The sequence below is a fragment of the Phragmites australis genome, chromosome 8, assembly GCF_958298935.1.
Source record: "Phragmites australis chromosome 8, lpPhrAust1.1, whole genome shotgun sequence".
Classification (NCBI taxonomy): Eukaryota; Viridiplantae; Streptophyta; class Magnoliopsida; order Poales; family Poaceae; genus Phragmites; species Phragmites australis.
The window spans coordinates 36,671,511-36,687,174 of NC_084928.1; the positions used below are offsets into that span (position 1 = coordinate 36,671,511).

General features: G+C 43.8%; 3 protein-coding genes across 6 annotated transcripts; 2 read left to right on the forward strand and 1 right to left on the reverse strand.

Moving 5' to 3' along the window:
* Positions 1 to 783: 783 nt before the first annotated feature.
* LOC133926028 (21 kDa protein-like) lies at positions 784 to 1,691 on the reverse strand. Its single transcript, XM_062371759.1, has one exon. The coding sequence runs from the start codon at positions 1,584 to 1,586 to the stop codon at positions 1,002 to 1,004; it is 585 nt and encodes a 194-aa protein (XP_062227743.1). The 5' UTR covers positions 1,587 to 1,691; the 3' UTR covers positions 784 to 1,001.
* A 5,427-nt stretch (positions 1,692 to 7,118) lies between these two features.
* LOC133926029 (non-specific lipid transfer protein GPI-anchored 9-like) lies at positions 7,119 to 8,762 on the forward strand. 4 transcript variants are annotated; one of them, XM_062371760.1, is made up of 3 exons: positions 7,119 to 7,629; positions 8,074 to 8,139; positions 8,386 to 8,762. In XM_062371760.1, the coding sequence occupies exons 1-3, from the start codon at positions 7,251 to 7,253 to the stop codon at positions 8,490 to 8,492; spliced, it is 552 nt and encodes a 183-aa protein (XP_062227744.1). In that variant the 5' UTR covers positions 7,119 to 7,250; the 3' UTR covers positions 8,493 to 8,762. The 4 variants fall into 4 exon arrangements, with proteins under 4 accessions (XP_062227744.1, XP_062227746.1, XP_062227745.1 ...); XM_062371762.1 differs by having other exon boundaries at positions 8,401 to 8,762; XM_062371761.1 differs by having other exon boundaries at positions 8,077 to 8,139.
* A 2,020-nt stretch (positions 8,763 to 10,782) lies between these two features.
* On the forward strand, positions 10,783 to 11,904 carry LOC133927377 (uncharacterized). Its single transcript, XM_062373824.1, has one exon. The coding sequence runs from the start codon at positions 10,821 to 10,823 to the stop codon at positions 11,577 to 11,579; it is 759 nt and encodes a 252-aa protein (XP_062229808.1). The 5' UTR covers positions 10,783 to 10,820; the 3' UTR covers positions 11,580 to 11,904.
* Positions 11,905 to 15,664: the final 3,760 nt, after the last annotated feature.

The following is a 15,664-nucleotide window of genomic DNA, read 5'->3' on the forward strand; positions in this document are numbered from 1 at the left end:
TCGACTGGCTTAGCTGCTACAGTAAACAGTGAGGAGTGGGTTGACTACTTACTATAGTAACCCGGTGACAAGTGGGTTGGTCCATATACTATAGTAAATGACAGGAGGGAAGTGAGCTAGATTGGGTTGGATGTTAGGTCCTAGATAAAGAATATCCTATACATCATAGGTGCACAATAGTGTGTGTATATATATATATATATATCAATATAAATATTTTTCTATTTTGTAATAGAAATATTATAATCTTCAGTTTTTCTGTTTTTATAATAGATGATTTTCTGTTTTGTTTTAAGGCTGATGTGAACTAATCTTTAGCTTAATTAGCAACGTTGTCATTTTTGGAATGATGGTGACCACCACGTGCTTCACCACTCAGATTTCCATGTAGAGCTCCTCCACTAGCTTTGGCCACTGCTATGCGTCCACACCCCATGATCATACATAGGGCATGGAACACGTCGGTGTTCATCACCATGCATTTGCGTTGCCTATTCTTCCTAATCACTTGCGTAGCGCACAGGCTCTCGCGGTAAACGTGTTGCAACCATGCTAAGGTAGCTACAGACTGTTTGCAACATAGAAATTAAGCAAGAACACTAGCTGTTCACTGTTCAAGTTCAATCAATCAGATTACTTACTCTAGTAGTAACAAATAAATGTCATTTTTCAATGAATTGAAATTAAGCAACGGAAGCTTCGTTTTCAAGACCGCCTCAATGTTAAATATGACACACACTTATTTATGACCGGAGAGATTGCTCTACTTCTCGCCACCTGACCTTGGATCGGCAAATACTCAACATTATCAGTTTTAAAAGCCAAAAAAACTGCATCTTACAAGCATATATAGCAAGAACACATCGAACAGCACATCAACAGGTGAAGAGTTAGATAAAGAAAGAAAAAAAAAACAGGTGAAGAGAACAGACATGTAACACCATTACAATATGTACGTTCCTAGGGAATCACTGGGCTTGGGCTTGGGCTTGATTCGTCGGCTAGTACCCTGGCCCGACCCGATTGACGAGCGCGAGCGCGTTGCTGGTGACCTGGGCGACCTGGACGACCTTGCCGCGGATGGCGGCGCGCGTGGCGGGGTCGACGCCGCGGGAGAGCCCGTCGAGGCAGGTGTTCTCGTCGGTGAGCGCCGCGCTGCACCAGGTCTGCACGTTGCTCAGGTGCCACTTGAACCCCGGCGAACCCGCGCGGCCCATGCTGCCCCCCATCTCCTCCGCCGCGTCGCGGAGGTGGCCCACGCTGTCCGCCATGTTCTCCAGGCAGTCGCGCACGGGGCCCGCGCGCGCGCCGGACAGCCGCCCCACGTACGCCGACGCCGCGCGCGCGCGGTCCGCGCTCACGGCCAGCGCCGCGCGCGCCAGCTCCCGCGGGCTCCGCGGCGGCGGCGACCCGCCGTACGAGGACAGGCTCTGCACGCACACCGACGGGTACTGCGTCGCGCGGCACGACTTACGGATGAAGTCGGTGGCCGCGGCGGCGCTGTTCGCCGGCGACGCGGCGGCAGTGGCCGCGAGGGCCAGGAGCACGGCGGCGAGGAGGAGGCGAGGAGCACAGGGGCGAGGCATTATTGCTGAGCTTGTGTGGAGTGCAGAGCAGAGCAGAGGCTCACAGTGGTGTGTGTTGGCTCTTGGCTGGTCACTTGAATGATTGGCTTTTCTAGTCACCAAGCTGTGTGTCTTTATATAGGGAGATGAGAAAAATTCTGTAAATTTTGGAGATATTGTTTTTTAACTGAATTTTGGAGATATTATATTCTTCCCTCCCTTATCTTTTCTTTTGAGCTTGGACCTTGCATGGACAAAGACATTGGCAACTTGGCATGAGTGGAGATATTTCTAGAATGGTCCTGTTCTTTGGTGAGAATTAAATATGCCAACCGCTAAGGTTTGCCCTGGAACATTTGCTCACAAAAACTACCCCCCCCCCCTTCTTTTTTTATTTGTTTTTATTGATTTTTCACAGTCTTCCAAATGTAACTTTGGCTATAAACTTTTATACCTTCATATCAATATACAATAATAAATTTATATTTTTACCAAAGCATTTGTAAAGATAAATCTAATGATATAATTTTCACATACTCAATCTTGACAACTTTAAGCATATTAGTGGTCAAATATTATAAAGTTTGATCGCCCCGATCTTAAAAAGACAAATAAAAATGAAAGTATTATCTTGGAGGTGCGGAAAATATATATTCTCCATAAAGATAGGTGTGAATGTGTGGTCACGTGATGGGCCATGAGGGGATCAGTGTTTACCTGTCGGCCTGCACCCCTGCTTTGCAAAGCTCATCTCTTGTGCAGGGTAAAATTAGCCCAATCATCATCTCTGGTCTCTTCATGCTGCAGTAAAAAAAAAAAATTTTAGGACTTGTGTGTTGTAAACTTCTAGTGTTGGATCAGTGGATGGAAAATAGTCAAGTGGTTAGTGGTTAGTTCTTTCATGAAGATGGTGTGAAAACTGAAAAGGTAGGCTGGCTGGAAGAAAAAGGAGTGGCATAAAATGCAGTACTAGGTACTAGTACTATGTCAAGGAAAAGGAAACTTTGGAAAATCTTTGCAAACAATTGCAGTTCATGTGGATTTGAACAGTACCTTGAATCTTGCATCGATTGTTGGATATGGCCTAATGTTCGGTCCACATACAATACACCCTAGCCCTACCATTCTGAGTTTGGCCGGCCACACCTTATGACCCAAATGATGAATTTCAACGCTCTTTTATCTCGAATTCTTCCCTTTTAGGGCGAACTGGTTAGTATATCAATTGTGTATGCATTAGTCAAATACTTCATACAGTGTTAGAAACTCTGATGAATTTAATTTCTTGACCTGTCGAGAGAAAAAACGGCAACAAAGTCGAAGGAGGATCACAGTCTGCAGGAGAAGACTTATGCAGCAACACTGAATGGCCGCCAACAATGAGGAGTCCATCGCCATGCCCGCTCCCTCTTGGCTAGCACAGCAGCCAGCAATGCAAGCAGCCAAGTATTTGAGAGTTTCAGAGTTTGCCGGATATCGGAGGCAGCCAATCACTTCACTTCCATCGGATGCTTTCGTTGCCTGCAGAAACTTGTGCCGTCGCTAGCAGATCGCAGACATGTTATGGTATCACTCCACTACACGGTACTAGCTACCGGTTGGCTTCAGTTCAGCAGCTGCATTACATGTATTGCTGCCTAAATAAAACATACTCAAGTGCTTCTTATTGCCAAATTTGGGTACCCACAAGCATCAGACCGATCTTAACGATCGACCAATCTATGGCTGGAGAACTGAATTTGAGTAGCAGGACACCCAACTCACGACGTGTCAGATTTAAGAGCTGAGTGATTCGGCAATCCTACACTCACGAACTGTCGATTGCTGAAAGAAAAAGAAAAAAAAAACAGGCATCCAAGCAGCAAACCGCGCGCTTTCGAAGATAGGCTAGCTAGTGCGTGCATTAACTGAAAACAACCGAATGGATAAGCATGCGTAGCAGCAGTCTGAGAAAGTAGATAACGACACTGGGTTTGGTTTCTTAGGGATGGGCATGCATGATCAGGGCAGAACCATACTATTTTGTCGGGTCAGCTGATCCGGACGATTTTTTTACAGAATTAATGAGAAATTATTGTTCTGCACTGTGCTGTTACGATAAAGATCTCGGCCTATAATGGTAAAGATCCTGGCGTTGTTCTCAGCTGGCTTCACCCCTGTGTATGATCTATTGGTCCATTTTAGTTTAACTTAGTCAAATAATTAGATAATTTTTCTAGAAACATGGATGATCCATTGATTCACTCCAGTTCAGCAGTTGATTGTCTAACTAGACAAATTAAGGAGTTGATTATCTAATTAGTTGATTAAATTGAACTAGAGTGTATCAACAGATGCCTGTGGATGGATCTATGCCACGCTGATGTGCGGCAACGATATGTATCTGCAATAGCATATGCTGATGCGCGCTGCTCAAGCCATGCATCAACCATGAATGGTCCTGGTATGGAGATGAGACGTCGATGATCAGAATTCAGCGCATGCGACATACGGACGAATGCAACGCCAGAAACTGTCCAGACGAAATGTAGGCTCCGAGGTGATCATGCACTGATGCTTCATTGGATTCCTATGTGGAAGGGACAGATTTGACCTTTTGCTGGACACTGAGGTGATCACGCACTATAGATGGTGCCATTCTAGATGGATGGGAAATTTACACAAGCACAGGCAGATGCATGATTGATTAGGATCATTTATTTATGTTGAGATTTGGGATGAAAGTGTATATAAAATAATTAGATAGGTAAAAGAATCAATAGATGATAAGTATTAGATAGGAGAGAATGTCAATTAAAATATGTTATTCGTGCACAAAACATTATGAAGTTGTGTTTCTCTACTATTCTAGATCCGAGGGCTCCAGCCCTGCCAGGACTGCATCGATGTGAGAACCCGGGACAAGGATCCTAGAGGCATCTCTAATGTGCTCTAAACCTGATCCTAAGCGTTTAGACTGGAAAGCAAATTATGTAAGATTGGGTCTCACAAATAAACCCTTGCCTTTGTGTGACACGTGTCTTCTATCACGTATACACACGTGCGAGCCGTTAGATCTAAAGTATATAGTATAGATGGGGATCTCACAGATCTTTTTTGATTTTTCTAATTAATACATGGGTCCCACCTCCAAAGCCCGCCGGGTTCTATACATTGGGAGTTTTTCTTCCGAAAAGCACAACTGCACGTGGGTCCCACAACAGGACCGGGTCCGACTCCATACATTTGACAATCGGGCATTTGACAGTCTGATCCTAACCCAAGGCCCAATGAAGCCCGATCTGATACCCAAAAGTAGAATAGCAAGTCAATTTGAAACTGGTAAATCCTCTAAAAAAACCCGGTAATACTATATCAGATTGAGGGAAAGCGAAGAGCAAATTACAGCATCGCAGTGTGCTTAATTCGATAGTTCGGTCTAGCATGAGGTCACGGCTTTGCTGTCGCCATGCGTACCCAACAGGCCAACAAGCTTCCCGCTGGAGATCAACGCGCGGTCCACCGCATCCAACAAGCTTCCCGATCGGGTCAGATCGATCAGCCCAAGTGAGGAGCTAACATTGTTTTCAATCAGCAGTTACTATATTTCTGCCCATCAAGTTCGTGAAATTATGCGCACTTGTACACAGGATTTCAAGGCAAACAATATTGATATTTAGGAAGGATATTAAATATTTTTTCCAACAGATCAAACAAACGAGATTTAGAGTTTCCTAATAAGAGATATGAATTTGCAATAGAAGATGCACGGGTTATAAAGGTGACTCGATAACATGACCGATCATAGAGAGTCTCTGTATTTTGCGAGGCACTTCTAGATTATTTCCAACTATACCACGACTTGCTATAGGTTTAAAAGATTTTCTTTCTTAAGTTCTTCATGGATTCTAAGTCCTCCCGGACATGGAGATTGAAGAAGTTAATTCGGATTCACTTGTCGCAGCTAGACAAACCCGGATTAAGAAGTCCATATCTTCCATATAAGAAGTCCATTTTTGATATACGAGTCCTCGTTGGAAAGCTAACTTGAAGACCCATGTGATAGACATGGTCCATGCTTCTATTTCCTTCTGTTCACACCGAATTATCAAAGACACACCAACAGCAGAAAGTTTAGTCTTTGTTCTTCGAGTACGATTTGTGTAATGAGTTTGTTTCCTATTTTAGATGTCTTATGAGTCTATATAAGCTAGATACCGGACATTATGAACATATTTTAGCTATAAATTATTGTCACGATAAGGGTCTTATGTTTGTTCTTTCTATGATTAAGTGCAACTAATATAGAGGGGACTAGGACATTCCAATTAAGATTGTGCTTACTTTTTCGCTAGAAATTGAGGGTTTGATAGTTATCTTCAAGTGTGTGATTCAACTGATTTATAGTGGCGCAAGTCCCTACAATGGCAGTGGGTGAATGTCTATGAATTTGGCGAGTTTTATATTATATCTTCGACAGATTAAAGAGACGCAAGTCCCTACAATAGCAACAGATGAACAACTATAATTGGCCATGTACCTTCAATGATCCTACGTTGAGAATATCGGGCCGAACCCCATCTCACATGATGGTATGTTGGACGAGCCATCGATAGAGGAGGCGAAGATCTGAGTATCATCATGTCATAACGTGCACCAAGGTGAAGCCTTGCCAAGTTATTACTTGCCAACATGGGTGGGCCCACTAAGGGTCATGGGTGTACATATGTACACCCAAATTTTTATGTAAAAAATTAACCATATGTCATTTTCTCCGGTAGCAAATCTCAACTCCCAATAGCCTAACTCCCAATCGGCCAACCGTATAAGCTCCAAGCCTAACGCCCAACGGCCCAGTGCAAATCCGCACGCGTCTCCTGACTTGGCCTAAACACGTATCGTGAGTCCTAACTTGTGGCTTGGCCTAAACGTTGTCTCCTATGACCTAAGTCCGAGTCGTGAGAGCCCAAAGCTGAGATGGAGTTCGAGCATGGCGGTGGCGACGTGAGGACCTTCACGATGCCAGAGGGGCTAGGTGGCACCAGTGTGAGCGTGATGCAAGCGGGGCGATGCACATCGGACTCTATATAACAAGGTCAAAGCTTTGAGAGCTTTGGCCTTTATTCTATAGAGACAATAAAATACAACGATAGAATATTAAATTTCTTTCTAATAGACTGTTTTAGCATAGGCTTAGTACTTAGACTTAGAGGCGCATAGTGTGTAAATTAAAGTAGTGCATAATGTTGCATGGTTCACAAATTGAAACTACTGCAGATTCACAAAATTAGCATGGTTCACACGATTATACCATCTTAATTTCTTTCGTAACTACCTAATTGGTGCTGTTGTTAGTTTACTGAACAAATTTGATTTGATTGATAAGTATGCTGATTTGTAACTGTCTACGCAGTACCGACTATTGTCTACTGAATGCTATACAAATTTGTTTATTGAACAATTATTTTAGCTATCTACGTCTAATTTAAAAATTGCCGATCGACCGCGCGCGTCAGCCATGCAGCTGCACAGCGCCAAGATTCAGCCCTTTCGTACGTGCCGCCAACCACCGGACATCCCGGCTGGCACGCCACCAACCACGGCCGAGGACACACCGCCCCACCGTGTCACGGCGTCACCTCCATAACTACGCATCGCGCGCACCCGCAGCATCGATCACTCGCTCACACTGAGCCAACTCGCACGATGCGGAGCCTTCTGCTGCAGGTGGCCGCCACGGCGCTGGCCGTCGCCGTCGCCGTCGCCTCCGTGGCCGCGCCTTCCTCCGCCGCTCAGGGGACCGACGGCACGGCGGTGCCGTCGTGTGCGGCGAAGCTGGTGCCGTGCGGGGGCTACCTCAACTCCACGTCCACTCCCCCGGCGTCCTGCTGCGGGCCGCTCAAAGAGGCGGCGGCCAACGAGACGGCGTGCATGTGCGCCATCCTCGACAACAAGGCCGCGCTGCAGGCGTTCGGCGTGGCGCCCGAGCAAGGGATGCGCCTCGCCAAGCGATGCGGCGTCACCACCGACGCGTCCGCCTGCGCTAAGTACGCCGCCACCGGCACCGGCACCGGCACCGGTGCAGGTAAGCTCGCTCATCTCATCTGCCGATCGACCACATTGATTGCTGTGCTTGTCCGTTTCTAGTGCAGCACACACGTACGTCCAACGAAATTAGTGCTTTGTTTAACACTAACAGTGGCTGGATCAGCATCAGATCAACTATTCCTTACTCGAAACTTTGTCGTAGTGAACCTATAAGCTAGCTCTTTAATTGCCCTGTTTTGGATCTCTCTAACAGGCAATGCGCTGCAGAAAACATAAATCACGCAGAATCTTGTCTAGTTATGCAATAACTCAATATGCAGAGATTTCAGTGCAAGAATTGCTTTGGATCTTGTTGGTCTTTTGGTAGGAAAATCATAATTTACCGTGTGAATTCGCTAGATCTCTGCCACTGATCTTCTGATCAGGCTCAACTGAGTTTACATAATGGTGTGCTGAACGACGGCGATTTCATTTCTTGTAGCAGGTGCAGCCACTGCCGGTAGTACTGCTGCATCTTCAGCTTCCACTGGCAGCTCTGCTTCTACAGGTATTGCTGTCCCTGTCACTTCACTGCTCTGCGTGCTTCTCTTATCACCACTCGTGATCGGCTATAGATTAACTGAGAGAGATTCATCGCACGATTCAAATAGCATTACCAGTAAATCTCAGTTCTCCACTGTACGAATTGTTACTCCAAAACTCTCTTTCAGAAAAAAATAGAAGGATACTCCAAACATGACTGAATTTTGGTGATTCCTTACTTGTAATTGAGCATTTTGTGCTGCTGCTGTAGTGACCAAACCAACAGCTAGCGAAGGAGGCGCGGCGCACCGCCTGAGCTTGACCGTGGCATCGGCCTTGGTAGGTTTCAGTTTCATCTGGTGGACGATCATGGCGTAGTTGGGCGTACCGAACTGCTTCGCATTTGCCTCGGCTTATTATATGATGAGTATCTAGCATGGTATCGGCAGGATTCTTTGGTTGATTCAGAGTTGCAATTTTGTGCTATCCAAATAATGTACCTATCACATAGTTATTATTTCGTACTGCATATCCTGTGATACCAATGTTGTTCTATGCAAAATAACAAACATGTTTAGCAGGGGTGACTCAATGAAAACATGCTTGAGAGAGAAAAAAAACTCCCTCTGGTCATAAATACTTTTTTTTATTTTTCACGATCTTCGACGAGTAATTTTGATCATTATTTTTTTATTAAAAAATATTATAATATCTAATAAAAATGTAATGTTATAAAATTATTTTTCATGACAAATCTATAAGTGTTATTTTTATATTCCAAACAAAATATTTTAAGAGCTATTGACGGTCAAAGTATGATCAAATCTTAGTCAAAACGATAAATATTTATAATAAGAGAGAGTATTCAATAATCTAAATATATATTAGTTGGAGGCTCTGCATAAGGCCAACTCCAGCGGAGTCGGTATCCGACCCCAGTGGAGTTTGTTTCGACTGCAACAGTGTTGCATAGAGAGAAAAGAGCTCCAACCGAGTCTTTTTCGATTGCTACAGTATTGTGGAGATAGAAAAGAGTACTTCATATTTGAGGATTATCTTATGTCCATATCACTGTTTACAAAAGATGATCGTAGGTTCGAAGAGAGATATAAAGTAATGGAAGGTAAGGAGTAGAGTAGTTGATGAGATGAAAAAATAACGAGTACTATAATAGTGTTAGAAAATATCATAATAATCTTATAAAGAATAATTTTTTAGAATATCTACTGAAGATGATCTAAGCCCCAATTAAGAAAGCGCATCCTGCACTCCGTGAAGTTTCTTTGCCATGTGTTGTAGGTGTACACATGTGTACTTGCAACCTCGCGGCGTAAGTGTGTTGTGCGTCAATAGGTGCCTTTTGCTTTCTAAACAAAGAAGCTTAGTGTTGTATTAAGTCATTCTTTTTTAAAAAATTGGTAGGAGATTTGCTAGTTTTATATTAGGAGGAGGAAAGCAAAAGTTGATGGGACTACAACGTCACATGACAATAGTGGCCATGCCACTGTAGTCCGACTATTGCCGTCAAGGAGCAGCAACAAAATAAACAAGAGCCTGCCAACAAGATGAACAGAAAAGAAACCACAACCAGCTTCTTATGTGGTGAGATCTTGGCCTTCATGTTGAACTTCGCCAAAAGGTTCACCGAAAGCTCTGCTTCATTGGTCGATGTCTTCCTTGATTTTGAAAGCGACTTGCGTGTTGAACAGAAAAGAAACCAAGTCATTTTCCTCCATCTCTCTATACATTCTTTTGGTTATTTGGTATACCACATGTTCCGGTCAATCTGAGGAACAGAGCATTGGTTAACCGAAAGGGAGAATCATTTCTGTAAACATTCTTTTGTTCATTAAGCAGTCATCAGTGCCTAGTTTGGCTTTTATGATGGTGGTGGTGACGCTTTGATCTATGCTTCTCCTTCTTCTTTCTATCTCTATTTCTGTCTTTTTCTTCTTCTTTTTCTTCTCTCTGGCCATGATAAGGGGTGGATGGCTCCTCATCTGAGGATTTAGATCTCTGAAATGGTGGCTTCTATGGACTCTGCACTCGGCGTCCCAGTTCTTCTTTCGCTCGTACAATTGGACTTGCTGGATCGTCTAGCGCATATGACCGAGCAGCAAGGTATGAACTAGGCTCATCTATCCTAGAACCAACGGCTCCTCGGCCCCGCTTGACCCTAACAATGTAGCAGCAAAATTGCATCTTCAGTCAACCTTTGAGCAGATATAAGGCACATATATACGGCAGAGATAATGCATAGGCTAAGCACATTTCTCATTAGGAGAGCATTTCCAGTCCATGCTCTGATTATTTTTTATGCATACCATGCTCTGAGTATTGACAGGTAAACATAATATGCGAGAAAGATTATACATTTCGATACATCTAGTGGTTTCATCGTCATCTAACTGTTTGCTGATTTGGTCAGTCGTTGAATCTTAATGTTTCGCCAAGGAAATAACATATAATGTTTGAAGGGAGAAATAAAATAATTTTGCAACAGGGGTATAGATTTGCATTTTTTTTTCAAAGTAGATATATAATTTTGCAATTTTTTAAATTAATTTATAAAAATAAGAAAGCTCCGTTGGACTCGCATTGGGCTTCGGTGTCTGCTTATTGGGCCGGCCCGTAACACGTTTACCACATACTAGTCCGGGTTAGTGTGGCCCCATCCCCAGCGAATTCCACCCCAGTTCCAGCAGCATGATGGAGAAAGAATCCCCGCCACCAGCAGCAGCGCAGGCGACGCAACCCACCGATCCCCTCCCCCACCCAGGCCCCGCGCCGATGCGGCCGCCGTCGCCGCCGCGTCCGCCGCTCGCGTTCCCGACGCTGGACTCCCTCGCGGCGTTCCTCCGCCCGCGCCTGCCTCCCCAGGCGCTCGCCTCCTGGGGCGCCGCGCCGGGGACCAAGACCCTCCTCAACCTCTTCCTCGAGCTCTCCCACGGCGACTGCGCGCTCCACCTCCCCGCCACCCCGCCGCCGCGGGTCGTCCGCGACGTCCACGTCGCCACCGTCCGCATCCGCAACCGCTGCGGCGCGCGCCTCGTGGAGACCCGCCAACTCCTCTCCGACGGCAGGATCCGGTCCCGCGGCCCGCGGCCGCTCTCGGAGAAGATGCGGCCCGGCGAGTCCCCCGAGGCCGCCGCGGCGCGCGCTGTGGATGAGGAGCTCGGCGAGAGTGCCCGCGTCCGGATCCTGGGGGCCGCGGAGGCGCGCGTGGAGGAGCGGGAGTCCGCGTCCTACCCGGGGCTCCCCGCCAGGTACGTGCTGCACGCGGTGGACGCCGAGGTGGTGGACGGCGTGCCCGAGGACGGGGAGTTCGAGACGGAAGAGACCGGCGAGGACGAGGGGTGCGGCGGGGCCATCACCGTGAAGCGGCACTACTGGGAATGGGTGAAGGACGACGGCGACAGTGAGCACAAGGAGGTCGCGGCCGCTGCCGGCGCTCCCGCGCGCTAGGAGGGAGGATACTAGCATTCCCTGCCGGAATCGGCGGTACGAACTAGGAAGTGCATGGGCGAACAAATTGGGGCTCATTTCATGGTCATTTTGTCTGCAAGTTCCTCTGCTTCAGATTGTTTGACGTGTGCTTCTCTGCACCGATATGAATTGTGGAATCCCAATGTCTCTCAAAACATCGATCTGGGTCCTGCTTGTGGAATAATTCGAACGTCCTGGTCTGAAGCAATCGGGGGGTTCCTTACAGTTTAATCGTGTTGTTCGTTCCCCTTCCGCGGTTGCATGACCTTTCTTGATCGAGCTTTGGTCTCGACTCTTGAGCTGTGCCTGCCGGCCTAGCGCTGTGTTGTCCTGCAACGTCCGAAACCGGCGCCGCTCGCCGCTGACGCAAATTCTGTTATTCGTTGCATATCAATACTGTTATCCGTTGCATATCCCTGACATACGCACACATATGTATATACACTGTATCTCTACTATGTGATTAGATGTATTGTAGTTTACTATTATATCATCCTCTGACTAAGATCTTAAAAGCAGTATAGTTATGATTTATAAAATAATTTAGTTACTACAAATATATATGTTTGTAATTTGGTATCTTTTATAGTCGTAATTATGTGATTTTTATCATATAATCGTAATTTGTTCGCCTTTACGTCTATCCCCAGTTACAATTTAAAAGCAGTATATATGCGATTCACAATATATGTCAGTTAAAAAAATGGTGTCATATTATAACTATATAACGATCCTAAAACTTCATCAAAATATAGTCTTGGTGGGTCTTGTTAAGCGTATTTTTGTCAACAATATATTTTAAACAGATCGAAAATCGGCTATATGATTATAGAGATATTGCATTTTAACGATTTAAATCAACAAAAAGAATCTCCATTATATGCTCTATTGGGTGGAGTTTGATGCGTACGTGACATCAACGGATTTGCTCTTTCTTTCTTTTACTTACGGAAGGCTCAGCTGGCCCGATCGATCATAGTGGTGCAACATAAGTCTATTCTACGTCTAGATACAGAATAGACTTGCCATGTATATATATACACACACGTTATACTACATCTATGATCTATAATAGTATTCTACACCATAAATCTAACATCTAACCTGATCTAACCTAACCAACCAGTAAAACAATCTAGCCCACTCTCCCTATGATACTGTAGCATCTGGCCTAACCCACACACATCGTTGATGTAGCATAAAACAATCCACTCCTTGATGGTACTGTAGCACAAGCCCAACGCACACCTTAATGGTACTATAGCATTGGAAAAACCCACCTCGTACGGGTACTACATCTGAGTAGTTTTTCGATAGTTAACCACTGTGATAATTTATTATAATTTAGGTTTTTCAGTAATTTTGTTATGCATTAGATGCTTTCAAGCACAAGTGTGAAAATTTATAATTTACTCTGATTTGGATGTTTTAGTAGTAATTTTGTTATGCATTAGATGCTTTCAAGCACAAGTGTGAAAATTTATAATTTACTCTGATTTGGATGTTTTAGTAGTTGTTAATAACTTTGTTCAGGTGTTATATTAGTAGTTATCTAGTTGTTTTAAGTTATAAAAAAATTATTCAGAAGTGTTAATAGTCATTAGTAGGTTTAGTATTTAGTAGTTTCAAGCTATAGTAAACTTATTAGTAGTTTATGTCAATAATTTTATATCATAGTATATTTGTTCAGTAGTTCGTGTCAATAATACTAGTAGTTGTCAGTATTTACAAGTAGTTTATTCAGTAGTGTAGTATTTATAAGTAGTTTGTTCAGTAGTGTCAGTAATTTTTGTTTAGTAGTGCTAATAGTTGTTAATAGTTTTTAGTTATAGTAAAATTGCTCAGTAGTTTGTGCTAGTGATGTTAGTAGTTATCAGTAGTTATTGTTCAATAGTGTTATTCAGTAGTAGCAACAGTCGTCGTTAGTTCATCATTCAATAGTTTTAAGTAATTGTAAAATTAGTCAGTAATTTGTATCAGTGGTATTAGTAGTTATCAGTAATTATCAGTAGTTTTAATAATTTGTTCAACAATTATCAGTATCTTTAGGTAGCTGATGCAGCCGGTGGAGAATCAAGGTCCTGGCGCGTGGGAAAAGGGCGACACTTGGCAGGTGCAGGAGCAGAGGCACGGGCGCAGCCGATGCGTCACGTGGATGGTAGACGCAGGAGCACATGCTGTACGCGCGGCTGTCACAACCACACAACGCGCTCTGACTAGGCAGGGCGGACTGGAATGCCTACATATATACAAGGTAGCCTCTGGATCCAAACGACTGAAGATTGGAACAGTTGTATAACACGTTTAGACATTTTCTTATAAAAATTTTAATAGCTAGGGCCTAGGGGCAAGCCAGTTGCACACTGATTGAGCCATTTTCTTTTCTTTTCTGAAGGATGACATCTGCCATCTAACAGGATACAGGATACCGATCGACTAAAATATCCCATGCCGGCGTTCATGTTATGTGCGTTGTAGATCGACTCCCCCCACATGCAAAATTTAAAATTATTATCGGAAACTAAGCACTTTTTATCAGATGGAGTTCAAGTGGGCGACGACGCGAGATCTGCCCATTCACATGGCAAATGGGACTGTGATGGGATCTAAAAGCAGATACAATTTATTATAACCTTTCTTTATTCAAATCCCAAATCACGAATCACTTAAACATATGTGGCCAACTTCACATGTATTATTGCATGATCTAGAGTTTATATATTTAAATAAAATTGTTTAAACCTTTATATTTTTAATCCAAAACACAAATAAGATAAAGCACTCAAACATCTCAATATAACCACGACTCTAACTCTAAGAATTGTTAAATCACATATACTTTGCTTTAATAATTCTTTATAGTAAAGCTATACCAAATAGGTCTCATGTCTAATCAAATGTGCGAGGAAGAAGGAGTAACCGACGTGATAAGGTGAGAGGTGATAATCAAACGAAAGTAACGTTTGGTCTGCATGTACTTTCTGTAACGTTTATTGACATGCTCCGTACTATATATATATAGCAGAAATTCCACGTCTGCTGCCCAAAACTTCTTTACATAGTGACACGCACAGATTAAAATGTCATACGCTAATCTTAAGTTCATACACTAATGATATATAATTAGCAGATTATTATTTCGATTGATTCAGCCGACAAGCTAAAAAAAGCTGAAGCCCTGAAGAGCTCGTTGGGCACGACCAGGCCACTTGTTTCCGATGGGATGTTGAAGAGAATAGGAGAGGAAGACGTATGGTGCTAGGAAAGAGAGTCTTCTCCGGTGACGGGCGCGCGCACCCACCCCCACCACCTGCCGCCCCCGCCGCAACGAGCGGCCGCGAGAGCCCGCGCGGTCCTTTTCTTAATAATTTCTTACGCCTGCCCTCTCCTTACCCGTTGGAGCCAGGTGGGGTTGCGAGGAGTGGGGATCCTTGTCAGTGAGTGGGTGGGGCCCGCCGCGCGGTCGGTCGGTGGAGGGAGCCCCGCGTTCATACAGCACTCCGCCTGGACCGGCGATGTGTTGTGTTGGCTGGCACCTTTCGCGCTTTGCCTGTCTGCCCCCTTGGAATTTCGGTGAATTACAGAATGTGAGTAGGCTGGCCTTGCTGCTTTGGCGTTAAGAAATAACCTATTCGCTCAGGTTATAAATACATATTATTTTAAAAAATATTTAGTCAAATTTTTAAATTTTAATTAATAATAGTTTTTAAAATATTTAGTTTAAAAATATTAAAAATCACATGTGTAGATTTATTTTAAAAAATTTACTTTTATAATATTATAAATTTAATTTATTTTATAAATATATTTTAATAAAAACAGTGATCAAAGCTTTGTATTGGAGGTTGTGTCTTATACAAAATGATAAATATTTATGAGGATGGAGTAATATGCTACAGTAATTTAGTATATTTCGGTGCTAATTTTTCTTAAATACCAAATGTAGTTCAACTTAAAAATGCTTTATTTCACTAACTATATACACAAACTAAGATAATTAGACCTTGGACTCAAAGCTGTTCTGTATGGATATTGCTGGCAATTCATTTGAGTAGTTGATAACT